The 15,895-nt window shown below is 39.2% G+C and overlaps 1 protein-coding gene across 1 annotated transcript in view; it reads left to right on the forward strand.

Moving 5' to 3' along the window:
- The first annotated feature begins 1,001 nt into the window (after positions 1-1,001).
- Positions 1,002-15,895, forward strand: part of KLHL7 (kelch-like family member 7) — a 22,595-nt gene continuing 7,701 nt past the window's right edge. The window contains exons 1-7 of the mRNA XM_008949685.1: positions 1,002-1,016; positions 2,934-3,036; positions 3,872-3,965; positions 5,158-5,282; positions 7,065-7,240; positions 10,322-10,496; positions 12,119-12,261. Of these exons, the coding sequence (XP_008947933.1) occupies positions 2,958-3,036; positions 3,872-3,965; positions 5,158-5,282; positions 7,065-7,240; positions 10,322-10,496; positions 12,119-12,261 (792 nt within the window). The 5' untranslated portion in view covers positions 1,002-1,016; positions 2,934-2,957. The remainder of the gene's footprint in view (positions 1,017-2,933; positions 3,037-3,871; positions 3,966-5,157; positions 5,283-7,064; positions 7,241-10,321; positions 10,497-12,118; positions 12,262-15,895) is intronic.

Here is a 15,895-nt window from a genome sequence, read left to right on the forward strand (position 1 = left end):
TGGAGCGGGAGGAGGGGGGTGGATGGAGCCACCGTGCAGTTTCACAGGTAGCGTTTCTTCCTGTGCCTCACCCCCGGTGCATCTGCCCGTCTCGCTAAGAAGCCACCGGTGGCCTCACCTTTACAAATACTGACCTTTTTGGCAGATCACACTCCTAAATGAATCGTCTAATGATTAAAGGTGGCTCTTCTGTTTAGCAGTAGAGCAAGAGCAGTAAGCAAAATTATAATTATACAAGTGGATTTCACCTGAGCTGTCCAAACTGGAAAAAAAAGTCTATTATAATTTTTTTTTTAAATTTTCTTTTCCTCCTTAAAATGCTTAGGTTTCTGGCACAAGACAGAAGGATGATCCATGTAGCTCCTTGCATATGAAGAAATTTTTCTCCATGGAGGAGGAGCTGGCTTGATTGTGTTATTATTGTTAATTTTAAAACAGTGATGTGGAGCCAGAGTTAAAGCTGACTCTGAAGCCAGCTGTACAAGAACAGATGGGGGATTCATACTTGGCACTGTGATGTGTTGTAACTTTTAGGGTTTAGTTGCTTGTCTCCTAGCGTTAGTCTTGCCAAGGGTTCAGTCCAGCTTTTAATGCTGTGTTCATCAGCAGTCTGGGTCCTATTCTAGCAAGTGTTGATTCTGCTTCTCTCCAACACTTCAGCCCTGTTTTTCTCTCACTAATGCACCATCAGTTGTCTGGTCTGCATAAACTGTTTCCCGCTACTGGGCTCCTATGTATGGCAAACCAAATTGGTTTCAATGGCCTCAGGTAGAGAAGTTGGGACTTAAAGCCTATGATCTACTTTTTCACTGAAAACTTCCTTTCTGTAAACATATTCCGAGCTGTGACTGAGGTCACCTGATGAGTTGTGTTGAAGTTTAGGAGGCAGCTTTTTCCTGTATTTTGATGTCAAGAACTATGCTGTGGTTATAAAGCCTAAATATGACAGGCATTAAACATTTGCTGTGATGGAAATAGGAACGTGAATGTGGAGCACTAGCTATTTAAATGTGTTAGTTTAATGCTGTATGAAAATAGGCAGATTGGAAAGAACAGCCAATTCTGAAGAGGCAGCTTTTTGTGTGAGCTGGGATTTGGAGGCAGCCTCCATGAGTGTAGGAGTTTAAACTCTGGGCATGCCTGCACTTAGTACTGGTGAGACCTTGGGGGCAAGTGTCTTTAGTGCATGGAGGACTTCTTCCTCATCTCCAACATGAGATGGCCCACGTCTTTGTGGCTTTTACAGAGCTATTTGAGAGCATGTGCATAAATATCCTTTGTTGCAGCCAAGTAGAGGTCAGCTGGGTGCGAAGTAGCTGAGCATGAAGCTTGGTCAGAGTTGCAAGGCGTTGCTGAACCTGTTATTTGGAAGATGAAGCATCCTAATGCAAGCTCACGCTTGGGTGTGTCCTCTGCTTGGTGTAACACCACTCATCTGTTGCCTCATTGAGACAACTCATTGACATCAATAGGTCCTTCTGGAAAGAAGCACAGAAATCCTCCACAGAACAGTCACACCCAGAAACATGGTAGGGAGAAAAATGAAAACGATGGTCTGTGTTGGCTTACAAATAGAGGCACTAAATGTATCCTAGAAGTGCAGCATGGAGTTCAAACAATAGTTGCAAGTCTTAGCAAAGCTTGGCCACAGGATTTTATGGTATCTTGTGCTACTAGTTTCCAGTACTTGTTTTGAAACAGATGTGTTAGGAATTTCAGCTTTAAAGGATTTCTTCTGAAACTTTTTTTCCAGTGGTCTCTTTTCTTGTTGTTTCAATCATAAGTGGTTTGAAGCTAAAAATGTGCAAAGGAGGCTGTGTGCTTCCCCCCTCTTCTAATTAAAACATTTTTAAAAAGTTATCATTTATTTTTTGTCCAGTGTGTGCTTCTGAGTGTTCTCTCCTTCAAGAAATGGCAAAATAGGCTTATTTAGAGGGGCTATATCTATGGCTTACCAGCTTTGTGAATTGTGCCCTAGGTAATATCCTCTGTGTGTGGAAAACATTCTCACACTGTTTTAAGCAAGTCCATACTTGTACAGTAGAAATGCTCTTTCCTGGGGATAGGATTGGGATGGACGTCGGTAGGTGTTTCTGAAAGTCGTTCCATGAACTTCAGGTAGTAATTAAAAATGGATTCTTGAGTTTAGGAAGCCGTGCTGCTCAGATATTCTTTCTTAATAAAGAGAATGTTAAAATTAACGGTAGGATGGTGTGCATTTATTCCAGTCAGTATGTTCTTAGAAAAGATGCTGTTTGAGAATCTATTGAAATTATGTGGTTTTATCCCAATCTGCTACTATCATGTCTCCTGACAACTTTTTTAAGTTCTGTCACTTTCTTCTTCTGATCACGTGTGTGGGAGAAACATCTTATGAACAAATGAGAAATATTTTTTGGAAGTGAGTTAGTTGCTTATCAGGTATGACCAGTCAAACCCTTCCATAGAAGTGGTATTTCTGGGATATATTTTCTTAAAAATGTTCCATTGAATGCTTTGAACTTGTTCATCACTCACTCTAGCTGGGCAATATGATGGCAGACTTCAGGTATGAGATCCCTATGATTTTTTTTGACAATGAAGTAGAGAAGAGAGCCACTGATTGATGAAGGGAGGGTAATATAAGCCCCTGGTAGATGCTGCTGAGCCTGTGTTATTTGGGGCTGAGGTAAATGCTGCAAGAAAAACTTTAATCAAAATTCATATTACTTGTGATCATCCTTAAGGTACAAATTCATAGGTAGACTGAACTTTGTTAGTTCAACAGATTACTGAACTTACCTTTGATTTTCAGAATCTTTTATTACATAGTATTCTTGAGTTCTATGGATTAAGACAAGCGATGCATTTCCATAAGCTCTTTTTAAATAAATATTGTTGAAAGATCTTTTTAAATACTCACCTTTGTGATTTTTGTCTTTTTTTTAATTTAGAAAACTCTGTGTGATGTCATTCTAATGGTTCAAGAAAGAAAGATTCCAGCTCACCGTGTTGTGCTTGCTTCAGCCAGTCATTTTTTTAACTTGATGTTTACCAGTAAGTCTTTTCAAAATTGATTATAAGCTTTCATGATGATATCATTTACCTGTTAGACTTGTGGCTGAAAAGCTGTTTATTTTATGAAAGTGATTAATTTCAGGGGTAAGTATAAGTGAAGGCTTCTTCATTTTATGGCCTTCCTTTCATCTCTGTTCTCCCTTTAAGTCTCTCTTGATCAAGTCAAGTGTTACTTCATATGTAAGCTTTCTTACTAATTTGGGCCCATAGACTGGATTAGAGCTGGTCACCCTCCCTTAACTTGAACACTGGAAGTTTTTACTCCCATCATAGAATTTGTCTGCACTGTTGCTTATTTCTATTAGACACTTCCACATACAAAATTACTGTGCTATGAAACACACTTCAAAGTCAAGTAGAAGTAATATAACCATGGCTTCCAGTGCTCAGCTTGGAACCATCTGTAGGCAAACTGACAGTGCTGTGTCTGGATGTGGGGAGCTCAGAGCTGTCTCTATTGTTATCAGTTTGAATGTGGAAATAGCTTTTGAAAGTGCAGCCTGCACTTTCTGGTTTTGGTAATGCTAACTTGGCAGTCTGCACTGCAGTCAACAGCAGCTGTGACCTTTTCTATTAAATGCAGTTTATCACAATTTACATAGTACAAGCGTGCACACCCCCACATTACCTTGCTTGCCCCACTGCCTCCTTTCCTTCCCGACCTGCATTAGGAATCCTGGGAAGAAGCCATCAAGTGTCTGCAGTTTTTAGCAGGATCTGGCTTTGTATAGTCACTTTATTTTCTAGCGTTAGCAAAACGTACTGTCTCTAGAGTGGCTTACTGATGTAGTTTGTATTTTAATGTATTTTGCAGCAAACATGCTTGAGTCAAAGTCCTTTGAAGTGGAACTAAAAGATGCAGAACCTGACATCATTGAACAGCTTGTGGAGTTTGCTTATACTGCAAGGTAGTTTTGTTATTTACAGCTGACATTTTTTTCTGGGAAGCCTGCCAATTGTAAATGATAAAATCTTAAAATAATGCTTTTATGATTCATTGTATGTGTTACCATTGCAGTTCTTTACCTTGTTTACAGCCTGATGTGACTGCATCTTCTGTCCTCCTTCCCTTTTTATTTAATTGGTAGGAAGCCCTATAGACTAAAGAGAGTGATAGTTGTCTGCAGAAAGTAATTCAGAGCACTTACAGGTTTTGATTTCAGTGTTGCAGTCAAATGATATTTCCCGTTGCTCTGAAATTGAGGCCCTTACTGATACCAGCAGGGTTTCTCTTTATGGCCATAGTAGCTGTTGCACAGAGCCATTTCCAGGAGTTACACCTCCCTGTCAGGATGTGCAGGGCAGAGAGCTGCTCTGTGAGCAGCATTTCCCTCCTATCTCAGGCTGCCTCTGTGTGTGTTACTTGGTGCTTTGTTTTAGTTTTTTTTTTTTTTTTTTGAAATAGCTTATGCAAATGACTGGGATTGTAAAGAGTACTTCTTTATCAGTTCTCTTGGCTGATGGACGGCAGACCTTTCACCTTTGTCCTATCTGCATTAACTCTCCTTAGGAAGAGTCTCTCCTTTCTTTGAGAGGAATCTTCTTTCATACTCCTTAGTGGTGAGGGACAGATGCTGCTGTCAGCCCTCCAGTCATGCGGTTGCCTCTCCTGGTGCCCAGGCCCTCGTCTGTGGGCTCTGTACCTTATCTTGAAGCGCTGCCGAACTGGTTGTTCTGCTTGTGTGCTCTGGTAAATCAGCCAGAGCAATCTCAACAGTGAGTTTAGGCAGATTTTTGCTGATGCCTGTTGGAGAGTAGGAGATTGTCAGAAAAAACGGTTCTGTTCATTTTCTGTTTTGTGAAAGTGGCTGGTGACACAAGTTAAAGCGGTAGGATGGTACTGCAGAGGGCCTGTGCTAGAGCCTTATCATTCAGTGTCCAGGACTGGTTACTCTGCCCTTCCTCAGTAAAGCAGAGCAAGTGAAGGCAATCTGGAAAGTTCATGAAGGGAGGTGGTGTCTTCACACTGTGTGTGTGGTAAATAGCAGGGAAGTGATTTTGCTGTTTATGTGAATTGGTGTAAATTGCTTTTTTGGTTTGCTTTATTACAACAAAGTAGGTAATTTTAATGATGCTAATCTCAGTCCTTCTGTTTTGCAGAATCTCAGTTAACAGCAATAATGTCCAGTCTTTACTAGATGCAGCAAACCAATATCAAATTGAACCTGTGAAAAAAATGTGTGTGGACTTCTTGAAAGAACAAGTTGATGCATCCAATTGTCTTGGTAAGAGAAAAGCAGACTTAAATTTCCTGCTTGGTTTTTAACTTTGTTGTTCCTGAAAAATAGATGGTATTGTCTAAAAGATAGAAATATTTGGCTAAATCCAGGTGTGTGAAAATAATTTTACTCTGAGCTGTTGTCACTTGCTGTCCGAGGTCTCATCCCAGCAGCACCCTGGAGCTTCTTGTTTGTTAGAGAACTTCATCTTTTTAGTAAGGTGGAGCTTTCAGTTGTTGTTACTGTACTTGGAGACAGAATTTGACAGAGTTGTAATTCTGCAAAACTAGTATGTAATTTTAAAGGTATGAACAGGATAAGTTTAGGTTACTTTGTTACTAGTTGCTCTTCATTTTGACTGAAATGCACAATGTCATCTGAGCAGGTTTCATATTTAATGCGTTCTGTAGCCGTAATGTGCATTTGATGTTATAGAAAAGGTAAACAACAAGTAAAACTAAATGCTTTTTCATGCCTAAAATTTCGTGCACTTAATTTAATCAGAGATTAAAGATAAACTTGTTTATAGGGTTTCTTACTGACACTTGTCATGTAATTCTCTTAGTAATGTCTCAGTCATATTAGAGGTGTTTATAGCATCAATAGAAATGTTTTGCAGAGTATCTGAATTATACTGAATTATAATGATTCATTTGAGACTTGGGTGTAGTACAGCTGTGACTCTGAAACAACTGCTGGAAGACAGACATCACCTCCTAAGGAAAATGCTGCTTTTGCTTGCTTTGAGGCATGTCCCCTCCTCTTTTTTTTGTCAAAAAGAAAATTAATTATACTGTCTAACACTTGCATACTTTGCCAATTTAGAGCAAAAAGGGAGATAAAGTTTAAATCAATTTTTCTTCAAGGTATTGTTTACAAGTTGATACGTGTTCTGTGCAGGCTTATAGGCAATTCCACAGTTCAAGTGTGTGTTTTTTTTTTTGTAAGTGTATTTGAAAGAAATTAGCTTATTTTGAATCTCTTGAAATTTTGTCAAGAGGTTGTGCGTTCAGATTTTATCTTTCTACTTTGCATTTTCCTACTTAGAGCAGCTCAGGCTAATTCCAGCCCATAGGTTGGTGAGTTGCTTCTATCCCGTTTGCCATCTCCTCTACAGAAGGAGGAGAAAGACAGTAGCATGATGAGCAAAAGTTGCTGCTGAAAAGCTCTATGCTTACCTGGTTTCTAATGGGAAGGTTGGAAATGGTGCTTCTCAGTAGCAGTTGCTATTCATACCTTTATGCTAACCTTCTGCCCTTGCAGCAGCATCAGCTTGACTTCTTTTTGTTGGTGTGCAGCTGGCTCTGATAACTGTATAGAAGAGTCTCAGTTCACTGTGACTCTTGAAGGAAATTTGGCTTGGCTGGTGACTGCTGCTGCATGAGCAGATCAGGGGAGGTCATAAAACTGGATCCAGTTTCTCAAGCGGTTCTGGTTAGACAGTGGGATATGGCTCAGACCTGGTTAAGGTACTGTTACCTGCTCTGAAATGGGCAAAGCAGCAAGAAACAGTGCTAGAGAGAGAGTTAACACAGCGAGTGCTGCAGGTCTGACTCTCCAAGTAGTTTGGCAGAGATGGGGGTCAGCAGCTTGTGCTCATTTTGGTTTGTCTTGTGTTGTGCATGAGTTGGGACAGCATGTGTTCTAAAGAAAAAAAGCATGGTAATAAATATTAAACTGGGGTTGCAAGTATCACCGAAGTTAATTTTATTCTATTGTAATACATTAAATGCAATTGCAGTTCAAATTTGGAAGGTTTGGGGTTTTTTTCTTAATTTTTCTTCACAGGAATAAGTGTGCTAGCAGAATGTCTAGACTGTCCAGAACTGAAAGCCACTGCAGATGACTTTATCCATCAGCATTTCACTGAAGTTTACAAGACAGATGAGTTTCTTCAGCTTGATGTTAAGCGTGTGACACATCTCTTGAACCAAGATACATTGACAGTGAGGGCAGAAGACCAGGTGAGATTCCTTGTTTCATACCAACTAGCAGCATTGAACTTCACTTTAATCAAGAACTGGTTTAAGGTACCTCACTCCTAGTGTTCCTACAGTATATAATGCACACAGTGCTTGCTAAATTATAGAATAAACTGAATCGTAGGGTGGTCAAACCAAATATTAATGAGTATTCACATTTCAGATTTGGTTATTACATATGTTTTTTCAGCAAACTAGGAAGAAAAAAGTCATAAAGGGGGTAAGCAAAGGTTTTCCTGTATCAAGGTAGCTGTAGGACCTCTGATTCCATAGCACGTGAGCTGAATTAAGTTTGATGTATTGTAGAAGTTCCTTCTAGATTGGGGTTTATGTGCTGTTGGAGAAAGTGAACTAGTCCCAAGTGGCAAGTGAACTGTGCCTTACTGACTGCGTATCTCTACCCAAGTATGGTCTCAGCCCATTTCAGAGAGGAGCTGCTGCCAGTGGACATGTGTGCATACACAAGTTAAGCTTGTAGAGCTGAGGGGCTTGGAAGCAAGATGAGGACAACACTGAAAGGTAGATGCATTGACAGTGGTGGATTGAGGGAAGGCCCTTATTTCAGGATCAGATACAAAAGAGTTTAGGTGGCTGAAAGGAGCCTGCAGTTTCACTCAGTTGGAAGTTGTAACTTGTGATAGAAATTACAATGACAGCTGTCTATTTTGGAAGGCTTGACTCAACTTGTAGCACAGCCCTGAATGCATGTTTGGCAGCTTGTTCTTCCTACTGGAGGCAAATAGGAAGAGTATAGGTGCCAGCACTGCAGCCTGAGGAGCTGATTGCAGGGTGTTTGTAGCTGCTGGGTACTTCTTGTACCTTCTCAGTCAAATGTGTTGAAACCAAAGTGAAGTCTTGCCTTTCCAGCTACTGGCTTCTGGTGCTTCAACTGGGTAGTGTAAGTTTGTTTGGGTATGTTATCATGAGTTGACTCATGCCTTTGAAGTGCAACAGACAGATCTCATAGCCAAGATGGTGTGTATCCACTTGGGTAGAAATGGATGTTTTCCTGACTGAAGTTTAGCTTTCACAGAGTTAATGTGTTTTCTTCAGTGTGTCTGTTGCAGTAAATAGCTTGAATGAAACCAAGAGTTACTAAGAGTGGAGGATAATATCAGGTGATTGAATATGGTGTTTGACTAGGTGCTAGTGTAAGTAAGAGGTGTGTCACAGTTCAACATTCTTGCCACGTACTGGGAAGAGTTCAGGTCAAATACTCTCGAAGCTGCAAGTGTTGACACTTTGGAATTTACATGCCTGAAGTTTTGTTGGTGAGGTAGAATGGCAGGCTTTGACTTGGCAGCAGTGGTAGAAATTTTGGCATGGCGTCATTAAAATTCCTCTAGGAAAGTGGCAGAATGCAGCGTGAAACCACAGAAGTTTGACAGTGTGAGCTGAGACGGGCAGGACGTGGGAACAGCCACAAAACCATGAAATGCAAACAGTAAATTTATTCTTGTTACTTGGCAAGCCAGGGGATCTCTGAAGCAGCACTCAGGCAGAGGCATGCAAAAAAACCTTTTGAACCTGCTGCTTTTTCCTGTGTATCAGGGATTTTCCACTGTGCTTTGGTCTTCCCAGAGCAGGGCAGGAATCTCAAGGGCATTTGATAAGGTGCCTCTGAGTCTGTCAGAGGTCTGTGTTATCTAAATATAGACATTCTACTTGTCAGGGACACAAAATTAAACAGCAATTAGTATGATCCCTGTTTTTAGACAGCCCAGCTGCAAGTCACTGAGCGTTTTTACAGTCCTCACCAATCTTTCATTATTTTTCCACAGGAATCCTATTTCTCATGAGTACTGCTTGAAAGTTGATATTACACTCTAACTTTTGTATTAGTGTAAAGCGTACTTACATTTAGCAATAAAAAGGAAAGTAGCTTTATTTACCAGTTATCCTATTTTTCCTGTATGCAAGTAATATTTCTGTTGATGAAGGGATACAATGTTCCTGCCCTAGTCATTCCGTTGAATTTCTTTAGCAGATAGAATTAAACCTTAAAATTTTTTTCTTTACTTTCCCTTGCTCCCTGGCTATTTTACATAATTATTGCTGAGGCGGTTTAGCAGTCCTTCTGAATAACTCTAGTTCTGCCATTAGTTATCTTTCCACACGCTATCTTGGTCACTCACCACCGATCTGTAGCTGAAACTATTTACAGGGGAGTAGGTGTTGACTGTGCCATCACTTTTAATGAAGTTAGTGCTGACTCAGAAGTGGTACCATAGCAGATAAGGTTGCTATGTCTGAGAGCAGTGTGGAAGTACCTTAGTATATAGGTAATACTGGATTTTCATTTCATTCCTTCCTGACCTAGAGGATAAATAGAGGAGATTTCTTGATTACCTTTCCTATCCTGTCCTCCCTGCCCCCTAAGAAAACTGATTTTCTTTCCTTATAAAAAGGAGATAGGGATAGGAGGAGATAGGGTGGAGGCTCTCTGAATGGTAAACTTACAGTAGTCTGCAGCTAAAAACTTTAAGTGGTCCCCTAAGACATAATGGCTATATATTTGGATTCCCAACACTATGAGTTGGAACAGAAGCAGTTTGTCAACTCAGGAGGCTATCAAGTAGAAGCTATTTTGACGCTTCTGGTGAAGTATTACCTGTGTTATGGCATATTAAGCTTAGCCTGGTACAGGGGTTACCCACTAATAAAAACAATGTGAATTGCAGTTTTGTGCTTCCCATTTGGAAGAGAATAAAGTTAAGCAGCAGAAATGTTTGTTTTTTTTATATTAAAAAAAAAATGGTTTGTAGATAGGTTTTATTCTGTATTTGTGCATTTGTTATACTTCATGTCTGAGCATTGTATTTTGGGTGGTTTGGTTTGTTGTTTTATTAGGTTTGGGGTTCTCTTTTGTTGGTTTTGGAGTGGGTTTTAATTTTTTTTTTTTTTTTAGGTGGAGGAGATAGTGAAGGATCCCCCATACTAAAATGTTAGTGTAAGTTAACCTCCAACAGGCAGAAGAATCAATTTGGAGCATGAAGGTTGAGGTTTTTGTCCTTCTGTGTGGTGCTGTACTGTACCCTTTTCTTTCCTTCTCTGTTGTTGCAGGTTTATGACGCAGCAGTCAGATGGCTGAAGTACGATGAGCCAAACCGCCAGCCCTACATGGTCGATATTCTCGCTAAAGTCCGATTTCCTCTCATATCAAAGAACTTCTTAAGTAAAACAGTTCAGGCTGAACCACTTATTCAGGATAACCCAGAATGCCTTAAAATGGTGATCAGTAAGTTGACTTCTAGCTGAAATTTTTAATGTTCTGTATAATTTTCAAAAATGGTGTAGCATTTTAAAAAATTGTTTGCTTTAAAATGCTCTGACAGCATTTTCCCATTAAATTAATCTGACTGTTCTCTCTAGGATGTTGTGTTTAGCTGAAGTTGGATTACTAGATTATCATGTAATAAAATCCAGTTTATGTAACAGAGTGTGACATGACTTTCTTTTCTCCTAGCAAAGGACATGAACTCCATGACAAGTAATGGGATGGTGATTGTCAGTGAGTTGCTAGGGTAATTGGAAGTGTTAGTGTGCCTCTGGGACGGGCTAGAAACTCCAATATTGTTCATGTTCCTGTATGAATTAATAATAGAAATATTTTATGACAAAATTTTTATATAAATAATTTTTTATATAAAAAATTTTTATAGAAATATTTTATGACAAAATCGTAGAACTTCCTGAAGAAAATTAGAATGTTAAGCTTATATTGTGCTAATTTTATCTCTAATGTATACTGACGTTGAGCCTACAGACAACCGCATTCTCAAGGCCCAGCTGAGAAGGGAAACAAATTTTTTTGTTTGTTTTTAGACACCATCTGTGAAATTTTATCCTGTAAGAAAGAAAATCCTAGATCACGGAATCACAGATTGGTGGGGGTTGGAAGGGATCTTGAGCTCATCTAGTCCCCCCGCTAAAGCAGGTTCACCTAGATCACATTGCACAGGATCACGTCCAGGCAGACTTTGAAAGTCTTTGGGGAAGGAGACTCCACAACAAACATAAGATAAAGTTGTTAAGTAGTCTGGAAAGAAATCTTAAAATTTTGTTAGTGGTTAACTAGTTGGCTTCATTTATTATTGATCTAAACTCTACGCAACTGTTCTCCTTCAGTCCAAGTTTCAAATTAACCTAGATGTTGGCAAGTGTCTGCAGACCATTGACACTTCTGTCATACTTCTTGTGTGACTTGGGTGCAATTGTTTAAGAAATAAGGATTTTTCTTTGTCTGGTTTCAGTGGCTCACAAGGTCACTGGTATTTTTGCATTCTTTGGAATGTTTCCAAGGAGAAAGCTTATTTTCTTATACCAATTGGCTCATATTTCGCATTGTCAAGCGTAGAACAAAAGTGAGGGGTTTTCCTAAGGTACAATGTGCTAAAGAAGCCTTCCTTATTAATCTGAAATTGGGGGATGAGGAGGTGGGCATGGCTGTGATTTCTCATTGCATTCAAGTCTTGTCTTTTAATGTTAGTGTTGTCCTCTCTAGGCTCACAGTTCTGCCATTCCTTTTCTTTGTATTTGCTTCCTTTTTCCTGTTTCAGTGCAACAAACTTGTTAATACTGGCTAAATATGTTGATTGATCAGTTGGTATATAACGTGACTCTATATCCATGTCCTGTTTTCACATGGAGCAGGCAGTTTGAAGTGGGATGTTAATCTGGATGTACGCTTCCATCCTCATAGGCTGTTCTGCATTCTTCCCTTTAATATTAAAGCTCTCTGGGTGTAATGTAGAAATTTGCTTTCTCTTTTTTCCCTCCCCTCCCCATCCCTGCCTCTGAAACACCCCATTCCACGTGTGAGCTCGCTGGCTCTGCCAACAGCTGTTGTCTTCCCTCCAGGTGGGATGCGATACCATCTGCTGTCCCCAGAAGACAGGGAGGAGTTGGTGGAAGGCACCCGGCCCAGAAGGAAAAAGCACGATTACCGCATTGCTTTGTTTGGAGGCTCACAGCCCCAGTCCTGCAGATATTTTAATCCAAAGGTAATCGTTACCTCAGAATGCATTAAGATTCACTGTTTGTAATTGTACATGTTTCATTTACTGGTGATACTAGCTAAGACACAGTGATCTACAAAAGGGTATTAGGAAGGATGCATTCCCCTGCCTTTTGGGGATACAGTTGGAAGAGTATGGTTAATTAAGTATTTTTCAAATTTGTGTACCTGGATGTAATGCTTAATTTTTTTAATAGAATGAGTGTGTGCTAATTAGAAATATTAGATATGGAGTCCTGATAAATCCATCTGGGTTGAGAATTGATTGGTATGTGCATCCCATGGCTGGACCTAAATAAAAGGTCATGGAAACATCAAGCAATCTGCTAGGAATGTGACAGTCTGTATGCATGTGCATGCATGTGTGTTTTCAGAGGAACTCAAAGCAATTTCCTTTTAGCACAAGTTACATTATTGGATCATGAATTAGTGTAGAACCCAGTTTTAGAGTGCAAGGTGCTTTTTCAGTGCATTTATTATAAATATGTAATCATTTGTAAACCCCAATGGTTCACAATTTTATTAATTCTTAAGAGTATATAAGCAGAAGAATTGGGAGCGAAGTATTCTGTAAGAGGAAAAAAGTAAGTTTCTACAACAAAAAACTTAAAGATGGCAAATTTAGAGCAAGCAAGATTTGCCTGAAATGTTTTTCCATATTTCCTGAAGAAAATCAAGCTGCAGGAATGGTGTATGTAACAGCTATGTAGGCTAGATGATCTAGAAACACCAGCTGCATGCAGAAGGATTATGCCTACTGTTTCATGAGACAAGGACATGCAGTAATACAGAAAAAAATTGCTTCATTGGATGAAAACATTGGTGCTCTCTAAGTTACGAGATCACATACATGTAAGATTTTGTTGCAGAAATTCTGGTTGTTCTAATTCAGCATATTAAATGCTTGTTGTAATTTCAAACAGTTCTGTGTGTTATCTGTGTGAACTTTACAGTCGGTGTGAACCTTGTCAAATCTAATTCAGAATGAAGAGCCCTTGGGATGTGTTTTGAACTCGTCATTCACATTCCGTTATGTAAAATAAAACTGAAGCTATCTTCTTTGAGTACTACTCAAGTCTGGAGAAAACCCTGCCAGCTTTGCTGACTTACTTTGAGAGGCATTTAATAGGTATTTTTACTGGGAATTCCAAATTCCTAAATAATGGCCACGTTTTCCCTCCATACACATATTCAATTAAGAAAGCAGTACTCCAGCGGGGTGTGAGGAGGTGAAGGGAACCAAGCAGATAATTCTTTTCTTCCCAAGGTCTGAGTTAGGGAAGCTTTTGATCAGGGCATTCATCCTTTTCGGTTACTTGGTTTTGACATTTTAACAAGTTGTAATTCACACACTATGCTCTGACCTTTCTTTTATTAGAAGGAAATCAGATCAAAGTTTTTCACTTAGTCTCCAGTTACTTATATTGGAACAAAGATGATTTTTAGGCAGGATGGAAACTAGTTTTGAGACTTACTGTCCCAGTCTTTTAACTGGCAAAGTTTCAGCAAGTATCTGGCAACTATCAGCATAGTTTGCATGTGGTGTCTTTACCAACCTAACTGATAGGTTAAATTTCACGAGTGCCTAATGTCAATGGTGGTCAGAACTCAAAAGTTGAGACTTGTTCCTTCTTCACTCTTCAGAAACTAATGTAACCCCCCTCTCGTTGTCACCAGGTATTTCCTGAAAATGATCTTGAGTGGGAGGGAGCTGAGTGGGAGCAACAGGCAAAGACTTACAACTAAAAGGAAAATTATGTACATAGTTAGATGATCTTAAGTCAGACCTGAAGTGTCTATATAAATCTTCATAAAGCATAGGCTAAAATAGCTCATGTGCTTCTTAGACTATTTGTGCAGGCATAACAGCAAAAAAGAATTGAGTTTGGGAGAAATTTTGTAGAACTGTCTTTTGATCAAGCTTTGTCTTTGCATGTGGATTATTGGGGGGGTGGGGGAGTGGCAGCTGGGGCAGTAAAGTAGAAGGAAAAAAGTGGATGATTGGAGATCTTGATTCTAACAAGCATGTCTTCCTTGAATGTTTTCTTAGTGCTTATATGCTTACTTGGGTATCGTTGTTTAGCCTGTCCTGTCGTGTTGAATAGCTTTTACTTACTTCGTTTCCAACTCTAAGCTATTTGAAAGTCCTTTTCTGGATGTTTTGTTTGAGTATCTGGGTTTCATCTTTAACTGTGACAACAGCTTCTTAAATACAACAACCCAAGGATCCAGACTCCCTGCTGGATTAGCATCATGTGCATGTAAAATAAGTATGAGATGTAAGGCTCCAGTGCTGCTAAAATTGTATCGGCTTGCTTCAGTCTTATGAAAAGATGATGGGAGTGTCACAAAGCAGAGAGTTAAGGTTGGATATGTACTTTTGCAAGGTTAGGACCTTGGGAAAGAATTGAAATTGTTTGTTGTCTGTTGAACTGACTGAATAGTGACTTTAGTCTTTCCCTTTTGATTTTAATTGAATTCAATAATTTAATTAAATTCTTATATGTCAGCTAAAGAAAAATTCAAAACAAAGGTTATGTTTCTTCTGGAAATATTTTCTCAGTTGTGATAGAAATTTCAGTAATTCTGACACTATAAAACTAGTGGAAAATATTTTAATTTTCATTCACTGTTTTGCATGCAAAATTAGTCTCTAATGTTGATCTTCATTTCCTTGATGTCAGAAAGGGCTGCTTAAATACAAATGGATTGGATACTGTGCCATTTGTTGAGACCATTGGCAGTGTTACTTTAAGTCTATATTTGTTGTCTTTATTGCATTATGACTGATATTTCTATTGATGCATGTGCTTCATCAGAAGAGCAAACTGATGTAACAGGACAGATGCAGATGACATAGAACTTGTGGAGCAATCTGGCACTGTTTGAGTAGAGACATTTGCTTTCAGAATTCTACTAGAAATTCTAGATGTCCTATTAATGGTGGTGGGAAGCATTTTCTTCTTGAATTTTCCACAGACTATTTTTTAAAAGCTCTTCTTTTTTTCCTCCACCTTGGGGGAAAAACCTTTTTGGTTTATGGATTCTTGATACAAACGTATACGTGACTTCATGGGATTTTGAGGCAGCAAGATGTTTATTCTTTTGAATTTGTTCTCTAGAGAGCAGAAACAGCTGAAAGTTTAAAGTTCTTAACAGTGCAAACCAGCAGTGGCTGGTAAAAAACAGATGCCTGGCATCACTAGTTCTTGATGATTAAGGCAATCAGCACACCTTTGATGAGGAGACGGAGCTGTAGGTGACAAGCTATTAGTTGGGGAGGTTGTCCATAATAGGCATGTCTGCTGTTTTTCCTGACAAACTTGAAACAGGACGGATGGAGTGAAAAGGAGGGAAGAGTCTTAAGCAAAAGGAGGTACTTTTTCACATGGCATATAATTACATGTGCTATTCTTGTCACAGGGTCTTGTGGCTGCTGGAGTTGAGATAGGTTTTTAATAAATGATTAAATTAATCCATTAAAGAGTTTTTGAAAGGTGCTTTTTCTCTTAAATACAAAGGCACAGCTTCTGCCTCTTGTGTCCTGTGCCACAGTTTATTGAAAACAAAGATCAGCAGGGAAAAATGTCATCATAAACCTATCTCGATCTTTCTTTCCC

Source organism: Merops nubicus, unplaced genomic scaffold, assembly GCF_000691845.1.
Source record: "Merops nubicus isolate BGI_N331 unplaced genomic scaffold, ASM69184v1 scaffold41861, whole genome shotgun sequence".
In the NCBI taxonomy this organism is placed as follows: Eukaryota; Metazoa; Chordata; class Aves; order Coraciiformes; family Meropidae; genus Merops; species Merops nubicus.